Genomic DNA, 24,715 nt, shown 5'->3' on the forward strand with positions numbered 1-24,715 from the left:
GTTTTATCTATTAGTTTGATTACCTGTGATAAAAAATTCCTGACAAAAAAATTCTGGCACTAAATTTAAAGACCAATTTCTTATTTCTGCCTAAAATCAGATAGCTACTAGAAAATCCATCTATATTTAAAGAAATCTAATCTTGGAGAAATTATATTATACTCTTCATACATCTCCCCCAAGTGCAAAGTTCACCTTGTCTTTAAATCATGGAATCATACAATCATATAGTTGGAAATCATCCTTAAATGTCATCTGCTCCATCTCTCCTGCAATGAACAGGGACACCTCCAGCTCGATCTTGTTGCTCAGAGCCCCAAACAGCCTGACCTTGAACATCTCCAGGGACAGGGCACCACCTGGGCAAACTGTGGAAGCATGAGCAGAACTAAATACAATATTGACTGGTAGGGAAATAAAACTCCAGTAAATGGAATAGAGGTCTTAAAATGAAATTTAAAATGAGATGGGCAAGAGAGATAAAGAGACAAAAAACAAAAACAAAAACAAAACAAAACAAAACAAAACAAAAAAAACAACTGGGAATTTGCTGAGAAAACTTTTTACCAGAGTAGATAACTTATCTGTCAATGCTGCTGCTTGAGACAACCCTGGCCAAAAGGAAACATTAAAAAAAATTTCTTGAGGGATAGTTGCTTCTAGATCTCTAGTTTTGTACTAAGGTGGGCCATTTTCTGCTTAAGGCATACAAGATACAGCATTTTTACAGACAAGCAGTCACAGCTCCCAGTCAGAAATAAAAATTCATCGTCATTGACTAGGTATCTTTTGGTTCTCTTTAGAACAGTCTGCTTTGACTATGGCTTATGCCAAAATAAGTCAAGGCTCTCAGAGATAGATGTAAAGCAAAAAGCATAAGGTGATTTCATCAGTCCATTGAAATGCACCTGAGAACTGCAAGAGATTTATAGCAAAATTTATAGCGATCTCCCATGCAGTTTCACAATAATGAGAGACTTGACTAAAGAGCTGATCCCAGATGCTTTGACAGAAATCTCATTCAGATTACAGTTGATGGTAGAATTTAATTCCATTTCACCAGTATGCAAAGTAATGCTGAGAAAAGAAAAGACGTGAAAACGATTTCATATCTTGCATATTTTTCTGCAGTTGGTGAAATCTTACCTACAGAGTTCTGCAACAGAATCTTTCTTGGGAAGAGGAAAATAAAATTCTTTTCATTCTCTTTTTAAAATTGACTTCAGTTGCTCTCTCCAGCCCATTTCATATCCTATATATTGCTCCCAAAATAAAAGTATTTATAAATGATAAGAAATTATGTCATTAGTTGCCAGCTGTTGACTACAAGCAAAAGTCCTTAGAGACTAAAGGCAAGTGAGCCACATGTACCAGGTGCCAGGCAGCTTCTTGCTGTGCAAGTTCTCAGCTCCAGCCGTAAAGTAATACTTTAATATACTCAATAAGTACATAAACGACCAGGGAAGCAAAATAACCATAATTAGCCCAGCTCATACTTCAGCAAAATGACCTAATTTAAGAAGTGTTTTACAAAGCAATTCTTATACCAAAAAGCAGTTGCAAAGAAAAAATAAAAACAGCAGTTCTGAGATCTATGCAAAAAGGCGCCATCAAGTACCCATGAGAAGGGATGGAAGAGACTATAGAGGATAATAGAGTGTAGCACACTCCTTCAAATTCTTCCAGACCTTCACTTATTTCTACTTTATTCTTTCTTTGTTTAAACACAAAAAACATAAATATCACAAGCAGCTGTTAGTACTTCAATGACACAAGGTCTCCTGGCCATATTTAGCGAATCTAGAGACTACTGACATTTTAGTTCTATCCTATGAGTCTTACTTGGTACTTTTTTCCACAAGTTAAAAACTGTTGTTTTTATCTCTTCTCCATCCTCTTATGTCATCTGTAAATCAACAAAAGGCATGGGAGAAAGAACAAAGATTACACCGGATATCAACAAAGCCCAAGTGACCACAATTTTGAAACAATCAGATATTTGCAAGGTAAGGAAATGGAAACAGAAAAACTTGAAAAGTAAATTTTTCATTATATTGTGATGTTTTTAACAGCTTGCTGGTATGTTCATCATCTCTACCAGGTACTGTGAAACAGTGAGGTACCTTCCATGTAAAACTGTGGTAAAAATATGTTAAGTTACAATGTTAAGCTGTAATATTTGACATAGCTTTGTCTACTGAGACATCAATGTAGATCGTTAGGCTATCCTTGAAACTTCCCATGAGAAAATAATCAGGATAGATCTGGAAGCTCCAAAATTTAATTTGTGAAGTTTCCAAACTGAGACTTTTCAGTTGTGTTGTTTAGCGATTGACATTTTTATATGGACATTCCCCAACTACATCACATGAACAATCTGTGCAATGAGAAGATAACTCAGAGCATAACTGGCAACATTTTGGAATCAACTGGCCATTCCTGTAGTATGCTTCAAAAAAAACCACCAACAAAAAACCCAAACACATATCATTAAAGCTCTAGTATCTAAATTGCTGTGAAACCAAGCATGTAAAAATACCAGGCTGTCAACAACAAAAAGGCATCATTGTCAACTAACTAGCTGTCACAAAAAAAGGCCAATTTTATGGATCACGGGGTGCTTGCAATGCTTACAAAATGGTAACCAACAGACAACATGGCATATGGCCAGGCAGCACCAGACTTTCACACTGTAAAGACAGTAGAACATATTCAAAATAATAGGAAGGCAGGTTTGTAGTACAGAATATATGTATACATACATGTGTATATTAGATATGCATGTAAGATTACTGAAGAGTGTTAAGAAAGATAGTGATCTTTGCACCTTCCTTCCATTACTGCTGATTTACTGTGTAATTCAGGGTGGAAAAATCAAAAGCTATGTTTCATAGGTTTTTACCAGTGGTAATGTAAAGGGAAGCCTTGAGTATTTGGAAGACTGTTAAAAGAATATGTCCACAAACAAATGTTCCCATCATTTTGTCACAGAGAAACCATTTCTTCTATTTTCAAACCTTGTCTCATTCTTCTTCAACCATTACATTCATAAAGATGCAGTTAAAAAGAAGATGAATGAACACTAAGATTCAGCATTACCATTTAGCTCTATCATGATCAATTACAACCCAAACTACCCACAGGACCCAGCACAATGTGCTTGAGACAAGTCTATACAGACTAACCACGATTTTTATAGTATAGTAGCTTTACACTGAAAATCATATGTTTCAGTGAGCATTTCCCAAATAAAGTCCTTAGTAGAACAGAGTATTTCCCCAAAGGAAAAAAAAATACTTCAGGTGGTAGTGTTCTATTTTTCTGTTCTTAAACTTTCCCGATTCCTTCAAAGGGGGTCTGAGTTCACATCTTTACCATCCTCTGCAGTTTTTCTTTCTTTCAGGCAGCACAGCATCCTTCAGACTCATAAGCATGTGTAATCCATACCTACTGCTTGCTTTCTTTCAGACAAAGTATTTTGGGGTTGAAAAAAAAGCAAGATAGAAATCAACAATAACAACGTACTTGTAATTGAGATGTAAAGTGCATATAGTTAGCATAAGGCATCTTTAAGAGACCTGACACATATAATTAAAGAGAACTTTAACAGTGTGGAGTGAAGAACATAATCTTTAAGGTGTTTTTTTTTAACTAATTTCTACATGAGTAATTTTGGATAAGTAATTTCTCTCTTTCTGTTTCAGTTTTCTGCTCTTAGAAACTAAGCTACTAATAGGATTAACTGGAAAGTGCTAAGATGAATTAGTCAATATTGAAAACAAATTCTGGGATTAAAATGATATACAGGTGCCAGAAAAATGATTTCATGTAAAATCTGCATTTACCTAAGAATTTTTCAGCCCAAAAGAGAATACAGAGATTTGTTTCCTGGACAATGAGTCAAAATATTAATTGCCATTTCAGGCACTACTGAATGATGGTCTGTTTCAGGACTTCTCAGACGTCATCAGTAAGGGTTACTTTCCACAACAGCACTCTGACTACTGGAGATAAAAGTCTGTTTATTCCTTTTTCACAAGGGAGGAAAACAGTGACAAAAGCAGGAAGGCAGCAGTAAGGCAGAAATCTGGAGGTGATGATAAAGGATAGGGAGAATAGAGAAAGTTGCTCAAAGAAATTCTTTGCCAAAATCAGGCAGGTAACAACCAAATATGTGTGACATTCAGTTGAAGCGTGAAACATCATTTTTCAGTTTCATCATTTAAAACACATTTTAAATTTCAGTGGGTTTCATAAAGAGTTGTTTGAAACCCAGAACACAAACTGAAGTATTTCAAACCTTTTTAACACAGCTTTGTTCTGTTTCAGAGTTTCTTCTACAACCCTTAAAAACAGGAAAGGAGGCTGCATTTCTTCAAGTGCATTGCTGCCACACTCTAAGAAGTACACTTAAGTGATACTGATGTTGCTGCTTCAGTCTTTACATCTTGCAAGAGTTAGATTTAAGTCCAATAGCAAGCTGGCATAGTCCCAGGCTTTGAGAAGATTTTAATTAATGACAAATGGTTAAAAAAAAGATTGCATCTGAGAACAAGATGAAAACTGCGTAACAGAATGCAGTTAATGAATATATGGATATAAACATTAACTGTATGAGGAATAATTTAGATGCAGAAGCAACTAAAGAGAATTTTAACAACATTTCCCTTTGAAATAACTAGTTCCTGTTATTCAACTGACTGAATTGGAAGCACACTTTGGAAGACTGAAAGAGGAGCACGAACACAAACACACTGCCCCCTGCAGCCAGGTTTCTGTTAGAATACATCATGCCTTACGTAACATAATCCAAACAACGTGATTTTCCAGTAAGTTTAAGTGAGCACATAACACAGCTAAACAAGAATCACATTCCTACAACTCTGTGTCATGATGTCTTAGGCACTTCACTAAAAAGGCAAATATTAGCAAGAGTTAACCTCTCTTTCTACACCTTCCATTGTATCATTACTGTTCACCAAGGAAACACTTTCCCCCACTCTTAACAGCTTCAATTTCCACACCATTGCTCATCCCTCCTGTTTTTCTTACTCCTCCATTTCTTATTCTAAACCAGTTAGAATTTCTCTTTTCCTAGAAACTCGTTTCTAATTCACTGACACTTTCATTTTTATAAGCAATGTGATCTCTTTTGTAAGATGATCTTACCATTCTTACCAATTCAAGATGTTTTATCTAGCTTATAGATTACTAGATCAAAAAAAAAATTCCATGAATTAAGTCAAACTTCAAAAGAGGTTATCAATGCTTTGCAAATTTCAGAAATACTATCAATGGACATTAAAGACAGTAGCTAAAAAGCCAAGTGAATCAGAAGACAAAATAAATAAATATCTGTTAACAACTAGTAAATGGTTTCATTTATGAGACAAATTTTGATCAGATCTGAGGTTTCAGGTGGTGACCCAGATTGCTTCATTCTTGGGTACTTTGGGAAGGATGGAGAAACCAGCAAGCAACATAGCACTTAACTCACCCTGCAGAAGGACCAATGTCTGAATTAATCTAGCCAGAATCAGAATAGTGTGCTGTAGGAACCCTGCTATACTCCAGAAGTGAGATTATATCAATTAAAGCATCCTTCTATCAGTTGATGATGAAGCTTTCTCAGTAGACTAAACAGAGTTAGAATCAAGAAAGTTGCACTGGAAAACAGTAAAGCTTATAAGTTTTATTTATCATCCCAAGTTCAGTTCATTATCCTAAGCCAGAGTAATGTATCATTAAAAGGAGACTGCAAAAGGAGAAATTGTGTATATTCCCAAAAAGCAATTATTTTTCTCCTCTGGCCAACTACACAGAGTATCTCAAATCAAAGAACCACGCTAACATCAAAAAATTCTCAATTTAAATTGAACCAAGTATCAGGTGACAATCATTCTAAAATTGTAATTAGAAGAAAAAGAAATCATAAAAACTGGATCCAGGTTTTAACTATTTCAAGTATGCAACTTGAAGATTTAGGCCTGGATGTGTATGGTACACGTGAGAACTTCCTGCACCATCCATTCGTCTCATTTCTTTCTTATCGTATTTTATAAATTAAGCCATTATGACCTATAACTGGTATTTGTCAAACAAATAAATAAATACAGCTTGTTAAACAAACTTAAGCTCTAAGATAAGTGGTACACTGAAACAGTAGCACTGCACACAAGCACTGCAACAGTAAACTGTAAATGTCGTCCTCAAAATATTTCTGTAATTGTCAGCAGATAAGAACAATGCAGATTCCTGTACTTCTCCCTACACTGAATGACACAAACTGGTATTTTTAAAAGTGTACATCTCTAATATTTGTATCTAAGCAGCATAAATCTCTCAGCATATATCTAGAATAATATTTTAATACAGAAAATGTCTAGAGAAACAGGAAAAGCTTTTAAAAGCAAGATTTAAAATTATGATAATGCTTAAAAAGAATTCAATTTATTTAAGCGAATAGACTTCTTCCAGACTGCATGTATTTGTCCCAAATTGAAAAGACAATAAGAAGATATTCCAGTTTAAAAAACCAGTATTTTTCGTTTCTCAAGTCTCTCGCAGAGCTAATAGAGTAATGAGTGCTTGCAGACTTTTTATTACGAGGTGGATTCAGAGAGGAGCAAAAGCTACTCATAAAAACGTAAACCTTCATTTTCACTGTACTACACTGGTTTAAGGTTGACTGGTTCAGGTTTTGCTTTCTTGAGAAAAATTAACCTCTCAGCATTTGTTAGTAGGCTCATATATAGCTGAAAAAGTGAAACAAAAAACTTCATCTGCACTGCCTTCCTATCTGATCTTTTGTCTCATATGTTCCCCTTGGGGATGCATGAGAAATTTCTGTGAATAATTCATAAGTGCCTAGGCACAAACCAGCTTATCCCACTCAACAAAAACGTTGAGCAAGAGATGCTGCTTTGCTGGATGAAAGAGAAACTGTACTAATGGAGTAAGAATAAACGTGTGAGTGTGTATAAAATTATATAAACAAACATGTACAGTCATACTGGGGATGGCACCTTTGTAATTAAAGATATACATTTTTTTGAGGACATGATAGATTCCTACAATTCAAAGATCTAAGAAATCACATAGCTTGAAGGTGTACATTGCCTCATGTGAAGAATTCCACTTTTAGACTAGAATTAGAATGACAGGTCTTCCCTCTCGACCACAATGCCTAATTTTTCTGATACAATCCACTTTTATTTCCTAATGGCCCCAATATCTATGATTCTATGAATATTAGGTAGATGCAAATAATTTCTCTTTCCTGCAATCTGTTAGGATGCAAATACTCACAGTCTCCAGATCCTTTTCATGCTCAATGCACAGAGAAAAGAATAAAAAGCCAGAAAAGATTGTTCTCAAAACTATGAGGCTGCTCCAAAAGTAATGCTTCATTGCATTATTAACAATGCTCTATTATGTTTGCCCATAACGTCAGAGGTGAATGTTGGTGGTGCAGCAGTAGAGGCTGAACTTTCCCACCAACATTCCATTACTTTTCATTGCCATGTGATCAATGGCAGCAGAGGGGCAGTCTGACAAAACAGCATCTGACATGGGAGCACGTAGGAAGCAAAGGGGTGTTCCTCCACACAGAAGAATTATACAAAATTATACCCACTGATATTCATTTATGCTAGTTGAATGTTTATGGAGGTTAAACAGTGGATTAAACATAGTGAAGCAGTGGGTGGTGTGTTCCAGTAGTGGTGACAGAAGATCACCTCCGCTGGTACAGATTTTTATGACAATGGCATGAAGGCTTTTGCTCACTGCTGGCAAAAATACACAGCTAATTGGTGGTGACTGTGTTAAAAGTAGTTTTTTATAGCTGGGAATTTGTTCTACCAAGAAGTGTCATTGTGCTCTTTGTATCTGCTGTAGTTTCCATGGACATAAATAGGAGGCATCACTTTCAGAGTGACCCATGTATTTTGATAATAAGAGTATAGGTTCTAATTAGATCTGCAACTCATATAAGCTATGTGGTAGCCATACCAAGTTTGTTAGGGTTTCCCAATCCAATATCACTAGTGGCAACAGAAGAATCTACCAATATGAACTCAAGACTTACCAGCCGCTGCATGCTTTTCACATGAGTAGGACTAATAGATAAGGCCTCTTCATACCAGCGTTTGGCTTCATCAATATTTCCACGAAGTTCAGCCACCTGACCTCTCATGTAAAGCACATAGTGAGACACTGGGAAGAGATTAGCTGCTTCCTGGGTGCATGCAGTGGCCTCAGCAGGCTTCCCAATTCCTATGTAGACTTCAGCTGTGGAAGGAAAGAGTAAAGACCAATGAACGATTCCTGCATCATCATACCATGACCAGATGAGTTAACAAGTGCTTTGTCTGTACGTATTGTTTCATAACAGGCAAAGGCCATTTTCCTCAAGAAATTTTTCAGCTTACGAGAAACTATTACATAAATTGTTTTAAATGGCAGCTTTAAACACCAGAAAACCCTCTGTGATCTTTTTTAAACTCTTTGCGGTTATTTTTAAATGAAGTCTGTGATTTTTTACTTTATTTTTAAACATGAGTGCTGCAGTATTCTGATATAATTAAAGAACAGTAAGCCCAACACAAAACTACAGAGATCCTTACAGAACGTAAGAACATGGTACCAATAATGGGCTTTTCTGAATTCCATATCAGCCATTAAGAAAGAAATAGCAATTGCTCCAATTACCAATCATTATATGTCAAGTCTGGTTCAGCATCCTATTTCAGAGCAAAAATCTTCTTAAAGAAATACAATGCATTTGATGAGAAATGTTTCCTAGCTAAGGTGGCAGAACTGTGAAATGCTTATTCAGCACTGACAGAACTTTGTTCAAATCTCATAGATGCAAAGGGTGTATTTAATTTAACATAAATCACTCCTGAAGAAAGCATGGGATAGCTTGACAGTTGTCTGAATCAGACTGCTTCCAAGTTAAGATACACATTTCTTCCATCGTAGTACAGACCCAAAAAAACCCGAGCCTCAAATTGTATGACTGCATTCTATTGTATCACACTGTACAAAAGAAGTCTTAGATATTAAGAATTAAGTGAAAACATTCATTAGAACAGTGAGGCCAGCTCCCCCTGTTCAAGACACACTTCTTTCACTGCCCAGTGTAGGGTGTCCATCTTGGGTTAAAGGCTGTGAGATCAGTATCTCACACCACAGGAGTGGATTTTGAGTTGTGCTGGACCTCTGGATGGGGTTGATGCTGGTCTGCCTTTGAAGGAGCTTCCTTCTGAGATAACTGCATCAAACAGATTTGCTAGTTGGTATCTGTTATCAGTCAACTTCAGTACAGTACAGTGTATCACCTCCATGCGATATGTTTATATTTTATTTCTTGCTAACATCAGCATACATACATATTTCTATTTGTTAATATTTAAAATCATAACCCATTTATAACAATGACTAACAAGAAACAGACTTGCAGTATTAGATTAAAAGTTATATTCATTTTTTCCTTGCTTCTCACTGATATCTGTTGAGTTGCTGGAATAATTACTGCTTTTCACTTGGAGACCTGATCCTGGTGATGAAGAAGAAACATTTTTACCACAAGAGCACTCTTTTCTTGTTGCTTGGATGACTCAGTGATTTCGCAGAACGCATTCTACCTAGCATAAATAGTATATCCACGTGGACATATGGATGAATGCAGTGCATTTTCAAAAGCAATTTAATAAAATTCTTTTTCATGGAAAAATCTCTCAACTACTCTGAATAACTAACACACAAAACTGCAGATCCAGAAATGGAACCAGATTTAGTCAGAGATGGCACTACATAACTGGAAAATAGCAAATCTGGAAGATAATGAAGATACAAAATTTGGAAATCAAAAGCTAATGCTGGGAGAAATCCATTTTTCCTTGAATTTTACTATTCTAACTGTTGGTAGACTCCAAAATTGAAGTTGTTGCCATAATCTGAGAATAAAATGTGAATTCTACTGTGAGGTTGTTTCATTGTTGTTATTTTTGTTTTATATATACTTATGTATATATCTGTATATATATTTAAAGCTCTGAGTGGTTCATTTCTGAAGTGCTTTTCCAAAATCTGCCTGTCAGTATTACTACAAAATGAACAAGATTTTAGTGGGAATAGAATACACTATATTATTGTAGTGCAATCCACTTGGCCTCTCCTTGTTTTATTGTTTCTTCTCCAGTATCAGACTTGAAACACTTTAAAATAAACACTCCCAACTTGCCAATGAAAATACTGTTAGGAAAAATGTAATTTATATGTTGTGATTGATTTAAGACAAAAAAGCCCACAAAAACAAAACAACAACAAGCAGCTTATTCAACATCACCCTGAAAGCACTTATGAGCACTTATGAGATCTGTGGTTCATACTTTCAGTTGTAAGGTAAGGGAGAAGGAAGCAGAAGCATAACATGAGGCATGCACAGAGACCTACTGGAACAGTCTATAAAAGGTGCTGAGTAAAAGCTATAAAAATCCGCAAATAACATGCAGAAATTAATCATCTACTTAAGTCATTTTTATCTGCTACCACAACAACTGAAAAGTAAAAAATACACATTGTTTGGCTAATTTAATGGACTGCAATTGGAACTTTGTGTTCCTTGAGAGGATACAAGTAGGGAAGCAACTCGGGCTTTTCACACTAGCCAGTGCAGGTTACAACACTGCTTATAAAGATACTGTTCTGCAATATAGCACAGTAACTTGACAATTATTAAAAAGTCTCCCTAAAATGTAATTATTTAAATAATTCCCTTCTGTACAAAGGTACTTCATGTTATGCTGCTACGATTCTGCCAGAGTATACACTGGCCTTCTCCTATACAGTACCTTAAATCCTAGAGAGCATTGGAAAACTATGAAAGAATGAATAGAATGTGGAACTTCTGGCTAGCTGTTAAGCATAAGAGTTAATCTGAGAAATTTCTGCATCCGGAGCTGTTTCTTTCAGGATAATTTCATGTGACGTATACAAGACAAAGTACATGCCTTAAAATACAGAGCAGTTTATTTAAAATAGAAATTACTTCAAGCTGAGAAAAAAGTTACAGAACAACATGGTAATTTCAAATAAATCAGTTGCAGAAAATTGACAGTGCCAGGTGACTCCATAGGAAAATTTCAGAGAAGAGAAACAGTTTGACGAGAAACCAGATGCCAAGGCTGACGTTCCACTTCTCAGCGTCTGCCCTCTACACTCAGAGAATGTCCTCAAGCCCCTCCGAGCTCAAACCCTTCCAGCATTATGCTTCTATTTTACCAGCAAAACAATCTACTTTTCAGTCAAGCTCCACAGCATTGCTGAGTTCAGTCTTAACGCATTTCTTAGAGCAACCATCACAGCCATTAGTAATTTAGGGTCAGATCTGTTTCTAATATCATTACACTGAAGAATGCACTAATTGCAAAAGTTTTGTTTTGCTTTCGTATTTAAAATAAGTCTGAACTTCTGCTTTTACGTTGTCTGCCCAGAGATGAAAGGCTGAAGGAGTTCATTTGTAAACACAAGATGAGAAACCTAAAGCCAGTTACTGTCTGCAGAATCAACTTCTTCAGACTGAATGCCACATTCATTTATACTCATGACAACTGGAATGACAGTTTATATCAATATGAAAAAATATTTTATCTCCCTCCCCATTGTATATAATAGTTCAGGTAAATACATGCCTCTAAAACTTATCTTGTCATACCTGCTATTCAGGTATAACTTCTTCATGTCTCTATAACCCAACATCCTCATTAAAAAAAAAAAAAAAAAGGAAAAAAAAGGAAAAAAAGCACATTAAAGATTTTTTTCTCCATTAAGAAGTAAAACAATACATATCTATGCAGGAAGCCAAACAGTAAGCATGGCATGATTTTCAAAAAGCAAGCGATTTCCCAATGGTAAGTCTTCATTTTTATTTAAAGAATGAGTGTTGCAGGTTAGGTGTTAAGTAATCTTATGGTGGCTTTCTATGAAAATATCCCGTATACACAGATGAAGATACCTTTATCTGCTTTGTATGGTGCTTTTTGGAATAAACTTTATTCTGAGTGAATGTTTCTACAGGAAAGAAAACTCCTCTGAAGACTGACAGCAACTGTCCTTCATCTCCTGCTTGATTTTTGCTTTGCTTTTTTCCTTTCATTAATCACTACAGACAAAGAGTTAGGGCACTCTTTACAATTTGCTGTGTCCTTCCTCTGGATCTTTAGTATTTATTTTGCTCTGCTCCACACTTCACTCCCACTTCTCACCTACGCTTCCTCCTGCTGGGATGAGACTATGGCCTACAGACCATGCTCACACAGATAGGAACTTTTAAGAGAGGAAAGTGAACTGTGCAACGCAGCCGAAGACCAAGCCGCAGACTACAAAGAAATCAGCAAAGAGCATCCCTTCTGGAGGAAATAGCAGCAGTCATTTGTGTGGACTGAATGGAATGAACTCTGTGGAAAGATTAGGGATTACAGCATTGCAGATGCTAAGAGTTACTGTAGATGGCTATCTGTGTTGGTTTATAAATATTTACAATCAGAAAGGCCATTATGCAAGGCAGGTGACTACAGCATGCCTTGGTAAGCCCCGTCCTGTTTTTAGTCTGTGTGGCCTTGGAGGAACATTCCCTCCCCAAATGAGGTCAGTTATCAATCACTACCATTGTTCTCCCCGATCTCCTGTTGGCATCTGGAGTTTTTTTCCCCTGAAACAGTAATTAATAACTGGGAGCCATTGCTCTGTAATGACCTTCACATAAAAGAATTGTTAATGCAAAACATGTAAATTAAAATGCCAAGAAATGCAGTACTGTATCTAGAACGTAAACAAGAGTATTTCTTATTAAAAGTAATTCCCAAATGATTTGAACTCCAGCACTTTGGAAAATAATATACAACTCTTCCTGACAGAAAGCTTAGCAACATATATACAAGATGAAATATATCTTGGAGTGTTTTTAACACATGGTTACCATTCACAGTAAACATGATAGGAAATATATCATGGCTATACAGTATACAGTGAATATAATGAAAAAATAGTTCTGTCACTGAAAAATGCTCGAGTCTGAGAGCAGAATTAAATAAAAAGAATAACTGCTGATTGATTTCTGAGTAACACTTTTCTGCTGCAAGTATCAATCAAAACAAATGCACAGTAATAGTGTAACATTGGTAACAGTGTAAAAATACATACACTGAGGCATCATTATCTGATTAAAAGTTTATTCAGCAGTCACTTGTGATACTGACTTACCCTGTAGCCTGAGCCTGGAAGCAGTGTAACAGTAACAAACCCACTGGAGATCAAGGGACATTCAGACACATACTGGGTCTTTCACATCAATGAAGCCAGAAAGAAGAGAGCGGAGCAGCTGCCACAGCTGCAGTGGACAAGTAAAAGGCTGCTACCTTTTTTTTTCCTGTCATGTACAGAGTTAGCAATAAATGAGATGGGAAAGAACAAGAAATATTTTCCTTTCATGGTACCTGCATGAAGCCATATTTGAGCTAGCGTCATCCAAGGATGCAGGGGACCTTGTTTAGGGGCACTGCTTTGCAGAGATGAAGCAACTTCAGACAGCGCCTGCTCCACTCTGGAAGCTGCTATTGAAGTCGCATGGATCGAACCTGTACAAGTAATTTTGAAAAATTACAAATCAGAAAAAGAATAGAAGTCAAGCATGCTGCATAAAACATTTAATCATAAGCCTTTTCATAACAGGTTTTTCCCCAAAGCCCTTTATGTTCAATTTACATGCGTCATTGTGGAGAATTTTTCAAAATGGCAGGTTAATTTTCCCTGTTACAAAAGCTTTTATACTGTTCCATAGGATTCTATGCTGAAAACACACTCGACAACATATTTGTGTTGCTGCTCTGGATATTCTCTGTTAAGCTCATTGTCTCTTTTATCGCAACCTATGATCCAAAAAAAGGCTTGTGATGGTATCGTAACACTGTAATCTTCAGTTAGCTACATGCACTTTGATGTTAGTAATTGCTATGTCTTTCCATAGCGTGCAATTAGATGACTATTTTAAGACTAATAATAGCATTAGAAAAAGAATTAAAATATACAAGATGATCACAACAAACCCCAGCACAAATACACAATTAAACCTTTCTGAATGTAAACCTCAGCTATTCAGGAAGACTGAATCGAAATGCCTTCTGGTAAAAAACCCCTTGCAGGAAGAACATACCCAAAGTTGCCTTGGGTAATTCCCTTAATACAAAGCATTTACAAGTGAGATTAGAACATTACTGGCAAATACTACCTTTTTCCAAGTATTGGAAATGAAAAATCTCCTAGGACAAGAAATTACCTAATGACAATGGTACTTTGTATATCCAGTTACTGACAGTATTCTTAGTTTTGATATAAAAAAGTTGTTTTTTTTTTTTTCAAATCAAAACCATGTTTTTTTTTTAAGTTATGCTCTTTGTCATCTAACCTTTAATGCACCTCTTGTTTTATGATTACAACTTACAAAATCTCAGATTGACCAGGCCCTAGTTAATAAATAATGGAAGTAAAATATTACATATTGAATCTGGTAGGAAGTCTTCTAAGCTCAGTCACATATCTGTAATGGTCAACAATGGCAGGTAACTCAATAAAAGTCCTGAATCCTGTACAGATCGAAGGCACATCTCCCACAAGCTCAGCACTAACAGTTAAACAATAAATAAAAACTTCACTCTTGTTATCACAGGTTTTCTGAGAAGGTTCCCACATGAAGCATGCATTCTTACATACAACAAGATACCAGCAGATTAGAAAAGTAGGAGTTCTAGTACACAAATCAGTTGGAAGGGAAATTTTGTCTAAAAGCACACATCATGTGTTTGTCACCCTGAAGACAAAAACAAGGAATACCAGCACAGGACATAACAGTATTTCTTAGGCTGTTTTGAACAAGGAATTGCCAGAGACCTGAAAGAGTATCTGGCTATGGAGTTTGCTTTCCTCTGCTGGTTAATGAGAGAATTCGCACTGTAGTCTGCATCCCTGAATATTCACTGAGGTTTCTGTATATCTTATCTTAAAGGCTTCCAAAGAAAGGCAAAATGGAAGTCTAAGTTTAAAGACTTAAGTCTAAAGAAGCATGTGGAGCATATTTGAAAAGAAGCATCAACCAAAGGTACCATAAATAAACTCTAGTCTCCCCTCCGTGTCTGTAAATGCATGCCACTGCAGCCTGCCACCTGCTACACCTCCACTGCAACTCATAGCAAAGGAGTCTCTTCAGCAATTTAGCAGTTTTTTTTTTGTTTGTTTGTTTTTTTTTTTAAAGGTGTGAGTTGCTGGTGGAAAGGATATCATCTTCTAATCCCTTCCTTCTGAGAAGCAAGTGTTCGATTTATTATTAAAAAAGACCTACATTTTCTGTAGTCTAAGGCATGGACTCTGGTTACTAATCAAACCACAAGTGCTGCTACATTTTAGGTATCCAGTATTTATTTAACCATAAAAGATAAATGGTACTATATTATTATAACTTGCTGCATATCAATTTCTACATAGAAAGAACTATAGTGTGATAAAATTTCTATGATAAGCCATGCTATGAAAGTATCTCCACCTACGCCACAGTTAAAATGGAATGCATACCAAATATTTTCTATGGTAATTAACTGGACTTTATAGCAGAATAAAAAAAGTCTCTTAATGAAAAAATATGCATATATATTCCTATGAGATTTATTTCATAAATTGTTATTAAAGTGGCTTGTTATGAAAAGGGGTTACAGGCTGTCCAGAGAAGCTGTGGACACTGCACCCCTGGAGGCATCAGAGCCAGGTTGGATGGAGCCCTGGGCAGCCTCATCTGGTGGGAGGCAGCCCTGATCACGCGGAAGAGGGATAGAAGTGGGTGGGATCAATGTCCCAGTATTAGGCTTCAGGAGTCTCAATCAAGCCACTAAAAATATTCACCTCTCAGCTTTCACTAAATTAATACAGCTGATATAAAGATGTATTATATATTCACCGTGAACATTTAACAATCTAAAATTCAACATGTGCCAAGTAACTTAACTTTTTAGAAACTCAGATTGCAGATTATTCAGCATGACCAGCTAAATTTAAGTCATCTCTAAACAACATCCTAAATAAGAGATTTATTTTAGCTTAAGTTTGAAAACCGTATTTTAAGCAGAATACAAAGTAATGATGTAACATTCCACAGAGGTATTTGGAAAATCCAGCCTCTGAAATCCACCATGCTTTAGTCTTATTTAAAAGCCTCAAAAACTTAAATACTTTAAACAGCACAAAAGCACCAATGCTTGTGATTTATTTTGTTTCTTTAAAAATCTTCCTTGCATTGGCTTAAAAGTCATCAGGCATATGGCTATACAGTTTCCAAAAGGACAGCTGACTTCCAGATCAGCCTTGTATGTCTAATAAGAACAGTCACTCACCTTTTATCACAACTTTGCACCTTTATTTTCTTTTGTTAAATAAAATAAAGAATTTGAAATAAAACAATTAAAAATATATATATTTAAAATAAATATATTTTACTTAAAAAAATAAAGTAACCACAGTCTTTTCACAGTGCCCAATTTAGGCATCTTTCAGGTACACTGCACCCATATTAATAGCTCTAACCAAGAAACTCATGAATGCTTCTTTAGCGTTGCCACAATTAGGCAACATCTGACTTATTTCTAACTCTGCGTATTAAAAAGACAGTGAATGAGTCTTCATTCTGTACATAACCAAAGATCATCTGAAATCATCTCCTGTGTGCTAAAAGCTTCAATTAGAAGTGATGAGGATATACAGAGGTTTGTGAGGTAAAAAGTGAAGCTTAAAGTGTGCTTGAGGCTTCAATATGCTGGCAGTTCCCTGGGCTGCCCGATGGCTTTGTTGTAAGTTCTCTCCCTTCCCAACCTTACCTGTATTATTCTTATCTCCGTTCATATTTTCAAGCATATCTTCACTACAATAGCTATAACTCACTTAGCTGTATCTTCCTTCAAATGCTCAATAGAAATCTCTTGTTTGAAACCTCACCATATCTTAGAAGCACACAAAATTCTTGATGTTCCAAGACATCTTCTAAACCTGCTATTACAGCATGACACTTAAGAATAAAGAAAAAAAAATCCCTTAAAAAAACAACAACAACAAAAAACCACAGGCAGCAGCATGTCTCTTTTGGGATGCAAAAGAATAAGGTGTGAAATCAGTAAGTATAGCACCAAAATTGATCCCATCTATTCACTTTCAAGCCCTGAGGCTTACTTACGCTAAATGGGAAAATAGTGAAACAGGGATTGTCTTAGCAAAATCTAGCATACATTATTTAAATTATTTACTGACTGAGATAGGGAATAACAATTACATTGCACATTGCAAAATGGGACAGAATGTTTCTAAACCAAAAAGCTTCCTGTAACATTTAGCCAGAATTCACAGAATTTCTGCTCACCACACTAGCATAATACGTGCTAGCTATATGTGAATACCTGTTTATGTGAATGTTTCAATTCAATATCATAAACCCTTCTTGCCAACAGACTTGTACAAACAAAATTTAATCAAGAAGTAAAGCAGTCTCACATGGAACCCTTTGTTTTCCAAGATACTCCTACAGATCAATTTCCATGAACACCGAAGTGCTCAATTCACTTCTCTTTAGGCTTTTCTCAGGATAAATATAGGAAAGTCTGATCTTTTAAATATCAACTATAAGTCACACAATGTAAACAGAAAGCACGTCTTGACTTTTTGTGTTCTTTCCTTGGTCATTCCCCCAGAAATTCTTCACCATGTTGCCTAAAAGATATGAACTAAGATATAGACTCAATCAGAACTTGGAGAATCACTACCACTAAATCAATTTGCATCAAATTTGCCATCTGAGAATGAATAAAAGAAAACAACATGGATGACATCTTTCATGAAACAGATTCATAACAAGTGACAAGAATACCAAAAAAGGATTTCTTTTTATATCACAAAAGTACATAGCAAAACAATTTTACATTTATCATGTTTTCAATCAACATTTCAGCATTTATATAAAGGAAAAAATGCTTCAACAGCAATGCTCATGCAGGAATGAGGAGGAAAAAAAACATGTGACTGTCAACTACATATTCACGCAAAGCTGCCAGTAGGAACATTAGTGGTGAGGCATAGTGAGAACTGTGCTAAACAAAGCAAAAACAGAAAGCAGAAAGAGGCAGCACCTTCTGCAGGATGAAAACAACACTGAAATGATTCATTCAATATAACAAATTGGCAGGTTTAGTCAACATTTTTTTTTTTCCTATCAAATTAATTATGTGTCTTAGATACCTTTCACAATAAAAAATTACTAATCTAGCTGAACTTTCAATATGGATATACATGGAGATATGCTGTATGCATATGGAGGTAGGGAAGTATGGACAATGTCATTTACAGAGTATTCTTCCACCTCTCTGAAAAACACACCTCGTGATTTGTCACCATCAAACATGCTGTTTTACATCTCTTCTTATCTTTTTTAAGGCAAACAAATTCAAACTTTACTATCCAAGGCCAAATGTACAGCCTTATATTACTGGTTAGAAGGAAAGAATGTTGTTTTTGCACCTGGGTTAAAGCAGAAATTATTTTTATTGATCCATACTCAATTGTCTCTAATTTGGCTTGTTTGTATCACTTCACTATTTTAAAGCATACACTTAAGAGATATATTCTACAAGCAAAACTTGTTCAAGAGAAAGTAGTAGTTTATTATGACTCATGACAAAAGTTGCAACGTGTCCTTTTAGACCAACATGCTCCTTAGGAATAGCTGTGGCAAAAAATCTCCTGTAGTACAACATACTGGCAGCTGGCCATTGTGTTATGCAAAATATCTTTGTTTGCAGTCCTCTAGAAATAAATACTGCCTCTTTAATTATTAAATGCAAATGTTAGTCAAGTGCATTCAGATCTTGTAAGTTCACAGCGCACAGGGTGACTGAATGAGCAAAAAGCATCAGCCTTCCTAACACACTATTAACTTCTACTACTGATGGACAAAACATGTATGCTTTGTGGTGAAGAAAAAGGTGATTTAAGTCCTTAAGAAATTAATGGAACTTCAGAGTAATACTACTTACAAACTGAAAAAAGGGAGTAAAAACCATGAAAGTAAGCATCTGATGGATTGCCTTTGAATAGATCAAACCACAAATTAAAATCCAAGCTAAAAAGGAGATAAATAAGACAATAAATTGGCAAAAAACCACAAACTCCAAGAAAGCCAGAGGATTTCCAATAATCTTCAAACTGTAAATCATGTTTACAGGGATCCAAATGACAAAAAAAAAAGAAAAAAGAAGAAAAAAAAAGGGTATTATTATGTATCATAAATATTTTCATAGAACCTTTGCTACATCCCTAAAATCACGTTCCTGTTCAACAGAAATCAAATGTCAAGTTAATATAAAGAGTTTTATTTGCTCTTCCACCAGGAGGGAAGAAAAAAAGAAGAGAACATGAGACTTTCAGTCCTGTTAACTATAGTAGAAAGTATGAAAATCTAGGCAAATTTCTGAACTTCTACTTCTTCAAAGATAGAGGGCTTTGACTTTCATATATTATTTACACTATACAAAGGACTCCAATATCTGTTTTTTCATGGTTCCACTATTTTTCGTGTACGTTGGAAGCTTCTTTCCCTGAGGACGAGGTAGCTTTAATCTAAAATGGAAGACTTGGCTCTCCATAATGGTATATGTGCATGAACTCCTACATTCATTCCATTTGCCGCCATTCTTGAGTAATGTTTATTGTAGCACTGCAAAGAACATGCAATTTAATGCTATCTGTACTATTTCTAGAGAAGGCCTCAGCAAGTCCAACTCAACAGCACTCAAAAGTGTGATAGAAATTAATCAGCTATTCAACTGCTTCAAGAAGAGTCAGACTTAATCAGCCTTTTCTAGGACACGGTTCCTGAAGTCTAAAGGAAGTGCTCTCCTGAATTTCCAGTCATAGGCTTATCTATAAGGTAGTGTTTTCAAAATTCGAATCTTAAGTCAGCTACTAAAATGAGTGAAAGATTTATTCCCTAGGTTTTGCTAGGAATTAATATCTTTGACATAATACAAGTTACAAGCTAGTATCAAAAGTGAACTTCATAAGACTGGATTAGTAACTGCAGTAATGTAACACAGTGCTCTGCATAAATCAATGAGTGAAGCACAATTTAAAAGAAATAATAACAAATTAAAAATAAATGGAAGACTAATTTAATTTTACGCTGCCATTTGAACAATGCTCTGGCAGTTTGACTCTACAGTTTGTATTTAAACACGTGAATTAATTTTACAGCATGTTTAAACTTGTATCACTTCAATGAAGAGAAGAGCTATTGATTTGGGAGAGCAAAATGCTGATTTTCACTACTCCACTGCCTCTGAATTGTTTCAATAAATCCAACCTGCACTATGAAAATATATGCTGGTATTCAAAGCATTTTTTTCCTTCATGTGAAGTTTCAGGGAAGGTGTGTAAGCAATTACTGAAAGGCTTTAACATCAAGGATCTAGATATCATTAAGATAACACGGAAATCCTTTGAATGAACAGACTTGTTGGACAAATGATGCCAGTAATGAAAATAATTACAGCTCCAATGCAATGCAGTAATGACCAATAGCCTCTTCTATGAAACAGCTACCATTTTCTGTAGCAGTCAAGAGAACAGAATATGGTCTGTAACTTTTCATTTTTGGGGATCAATAAAAGAATCTGTTCAGGACAAACTCTTAAAATCCGTTCTGTATTAAATGACCTGCATCTGAAAGGCCAGATTTTACTCACACTCTGTTGAAGCTTAGATTATTTTAAACATGGTTTACCAGTTATGAAGATTATCAGAAAAATACAGCACAAACACATCCATCAGGTAGAGAAAACCAGTTTACAGTGAGAAGGTGAACAGGGCTCAGGAACTTGGTCACAGCATGGAGAGGCTGCATGGGGCCAGACAAAGGTATCTGATTTAGGATGAGGAAGATGAGAAGACACAAACACTTGGAGAGGAGACTCTGCTCTTGAGAAAGAAGATGAGGAAGTATCAGAGGCTAAAAAGTGAAAGAAAGAGAATGATAAGGGTGTGGGGCAAGGGGTGGGAAAGAAATAGATCCAAGAACAGGGTTTAATGGACTCATTAATGGGTGTCAAAGAATGCAAAGCACTTATTTCCCCATTCAGTAAGATAGAAATGGCTTCTGCATGAACTAAATTGAACTGTTTCTGAAAGCAACAAAAAAATGAATGCTGCACTCAATAATGTAGTAAGTAATTGATGTGTACTTAGCAATGTACTAAACTCTACTGTACTAAGCTAGTTTTGAAAATTTTTCCCTCTGTTATAATGCAGGAGTTTGTAAAACATATCTAAAAGGAAATAAAGAACAAATCCCACTGTTAGTTTCTATGGCAAACGAGGTGGACTGTAACGACTACACAGTAGATTGAACATTTTAAAAAGATTGAGTGCAACTTACTTTAACCAAAATAGTCAACTGTCAAATCTCAAGTGAGTTGCACATGCTTATCTACCTTCAAAAAGGAAATCTGTCCGCTCCTCTCTGAGATTTTACTTCAGTGAGTGATTCATAAAGCCTTTTATCCCCCTCCCTCATATTTATTTATTTGCGTAAAATGTACAAACTTGTGTATGCAGCTCATGGCAAATCAGCTCAAACAGAAGGAAAGCTCAGAGTAGATTTGCTACAGTTCTTGATTGGGCCAATGAATTAACAGCCTAACCTTGTAAAAATATGGGATCCATGGTTATTATATTACAAAGATTACAAAAATGTAGGCCTGAATCATTTAACCATTCCTCAATTAATCACTAATTTTATCAGATGGGTAAAAGCTTTATGTAAACACTTTTTTCAAGAACTTTTTGTTCAAATTTCAACTTTCTCTAAATTGACATACCTTAAAAAAAAATAGTTTTACACCCCTTATTGCTATCTGAATTTTAAAATGCTTTTTTTTTTTTTTTTTTTAAACAAACAAACGAAAAGTTGCAAGTATAAAAAACATCACATTTGAATTTTAGGTGTCACTTCATGATACTCAGATTAGTCAAGCAGTGACTAGACTGGAAAGGAGATCATCATTTCCACTGATGGCAATCAAAGTAAGGAAACGGAAGGTTTTCACATTTTCATGTGTATATACATACATAAATGCATACGTACGGTTGCACGAAAAGCAGCAAAGATTTCTGTCCCCAGCAGCTTTTCTGCATACCCCATCTCAGTACTGTAAATGCCAATTCAGTTTTGCATTTCCAAAGACTGGAAATGAGCTCTTTCAAGTGATAAAGATCTAACATCTAGATCATCAACTGTATCTATTATCTGTTTTTTGTAGGTTTTTTTTTTTGCACAACATTTCTTCTACCTTGAGTTTTCTCACTCAAACACTATGGTAAACTTGAATTTTTATCTTACCATAACATAATTACTGTAATATTTTTATATGTTTGTCTGGATAAGGAATTTTTTTTTACAAACTCTGACATGAAGTTTTTACATTGATGCTACTGAATCACAGAATTGTAGGGGTTGGAAGGGACCTCCAGAGATCATCAAGTCCAACCCCCTGCCAAAGCAGGTTCCCTACAGTAGGTTGCACAGGTAGGCATCCAGGCAGGTCTTGAACATCTCCAGAGAAGGAGACTCCACCACCTCCCTGGGCAGCCTGTTCCAGTGCTCCGTCACCTCACCGTAAAGAAGTTCTTGCGCATGTTTGTGCGGAACTTCCTATGCTGCAGTTTCCAGCCATTTCCCCTTGTCCTGTCTCCACTCACCTCTGAAATCAATCTGGCCTCTCCACTCTGCCCCCCAAACCTTAGATATTTATAAATCTGGATCAGGTTCCCTCTCAGTCTTCTTTTCTCAAGGCTGAACAGACCCAGTTCACTCAGCCTTTCTTCATAGCAGAGATGCTCCAGGCCCTTCACCATCTTTGTGGCCCTCCGCTGGACTCTTTCCAAGAGATCCCTGTCTTTTTTGTACTGGGGAGCCCAGAACTGGACACAATACTCCAGATACTGTACAGTATATTGTACAGTCTACTGTATAGATACAAAGCCACAGTCTCTACCAGAATTTGAGTATGTGCACTGTAACAAGGTTGTTTCTGCTAAAATTAAAAGCTCAAAACCAGAACAAGCAGAAAAATAAAAAAAAAGACCCTCCCTGTTCCACCCATCTTAATTACCTCTTATAAGGAAAATAAACAAAAAAAGACCCCAGATTTTTAATTTCCAATCTTGTCCTCTTTGAAAGTAGTGATAAGCTCTAACACTACAGCTAAGATTCACGACACAAAGGCAGAATCACAGAATCACAGGGTTGGAAGGGACCTCAAGGATCATGAAGCTCCAACCCCCTGCCACATGCAGGGCCATCAACCTGCACATTTAATACTAGACCAGGCTGCCCAGGGCCTCATCCAATCTGGCCTTGAACACCTCCAGGGACGGGGTATCCACAACCTCTCTGGGCAGCCTGTTCCAGCACCTCACCCCTCTCTCTGTAAAGAACTTCCCCCTGACATCCAACCTAAATCTTCCTTCCCTCAACTTAAAACCATTTCCCTTTGATTCTGCAGTTATCAACCCTTTCAAAGAGTTGATTCCCCTCCTGTTTGTGGGCTCCCTTTAGGTACTGAAAGGTTGCAATGAGGTCACCCCGCAGCCTTCTTTTCTCCAGGCTGAACAAGCCCAGCTCCCTCAGTCTGTCTTCGCAGGGGAGGTGCTCCAGTCATCTGATCATCTTTGTGGCTCTCCTCTGGACCCTCTCCAACGGCTCTCTGTCTTTTTTGTACTGGGGGCTCCAGACCTGGACACAATACTCCAGATGGGGCCTCACAAGAACAGAGAAGACAAGGACAATCACCTCCCTGTCTCTTCTGGCCACCTCTCTTCTGATGGAAAACTGGCAATCTGGATCCTCAGGAAAAATCTAGGGAAAGTTCTTGAAAAGCTCACTGTTTTGGATGAACGTTAATCTATGCTTAAAAGCTCTGAGGAATATAAAATTTATAAAAGACACCAATTACTTATGCTCTGAAGTGTGGCATATACAAAAATAGGTCACCTTGAAGGGTGAAGAATTTTGTGTCCCCGTGGAAAATGTGCAAACAAACAAATACAATCACTCAATTCCCATTTTTTGAAAGGCACAGAAGAAATCGTCTGTTCGAAACCTTTAAATACACACATGAAACATTCAAACTCAAGTTAGCTCCTTCAAAGAAAACAGTGAGCTAGACTAGAACACAGAATGATTGCTACCAGATTTCATGCTGTTGTCTTATATATTGTAATTATGAGAACACAAAAAAATTCTTTTGTAGGAACAAAGAGGATGAACTATGCCATGCTTCAGAACATGTGATATTACAGTTCTTTTAAACCAGGTGACTTGATCTTTACCATTGAGATGCTTGCCACTATAGCAACCACAGAACTCTTTCTTCTAGTGAACATTAGCTCCAACTTCAACTTTCAGACATGAAATATCTCAAGTGGATTTTTCTCTACTGCACAATTCCAATATTAAGCAAAGATATAGACTACACTTGAGTGCATCTTAGTTTATGCATCAGATTGACAAATTTCCTCATAAGCTGTTTATATTGAAGTATGAATAAGCAGAAATTGATATCTGAAGGAT

General features: G+C 36.3%; 1 protein-coding gene across 2 annotated transcripts in view; it reads right to left on the reverse strand.

The window, feature by feature from the left end:
* TTC7B (tetratricopeptide repeat domain 7B) overlaps positions 1–24,715 on the reverse strand; it is a 123,502-nt gene that overhangs the window by 16,553 nt on the left and 82,234 nt on the right. For both annotated transcript variants that reach the window (XM_042814706.1, XM_042814707.1), the window contains exons 18-19: positions 13,503–13,643; positions 8,090–8,292 (exon numbers count right to left, since the gene is read on the reverse strand). In XM_042814706.1, coding sequence (XP_042670640.1) covers positions 8,090–8,292; positions 13,503–13,643 — 344 coding nt within the window. The remainder of the gene's footprint in view (positions 1–8,089; positions 8,293–13,502; positions 13,644–24,715) is intronic.

Source organism: Centrocercus urophasianus, unplaced genomic scaffold (genome assembly GCF_019232065.1).
Source record: "Centrocercus urophasianus isolate 14NV4802_14NV808 unplaced genomic scaffold, USGS_Curo_1.0 seq_14, whole genome shotgun sequence".
Classification (NCBI taxonomy): Eukaryota; Metazoa; Chordata; class Aves; order Galliformes; family Phasianidae; genus Centrocercus; species Centrocercus urophasianus.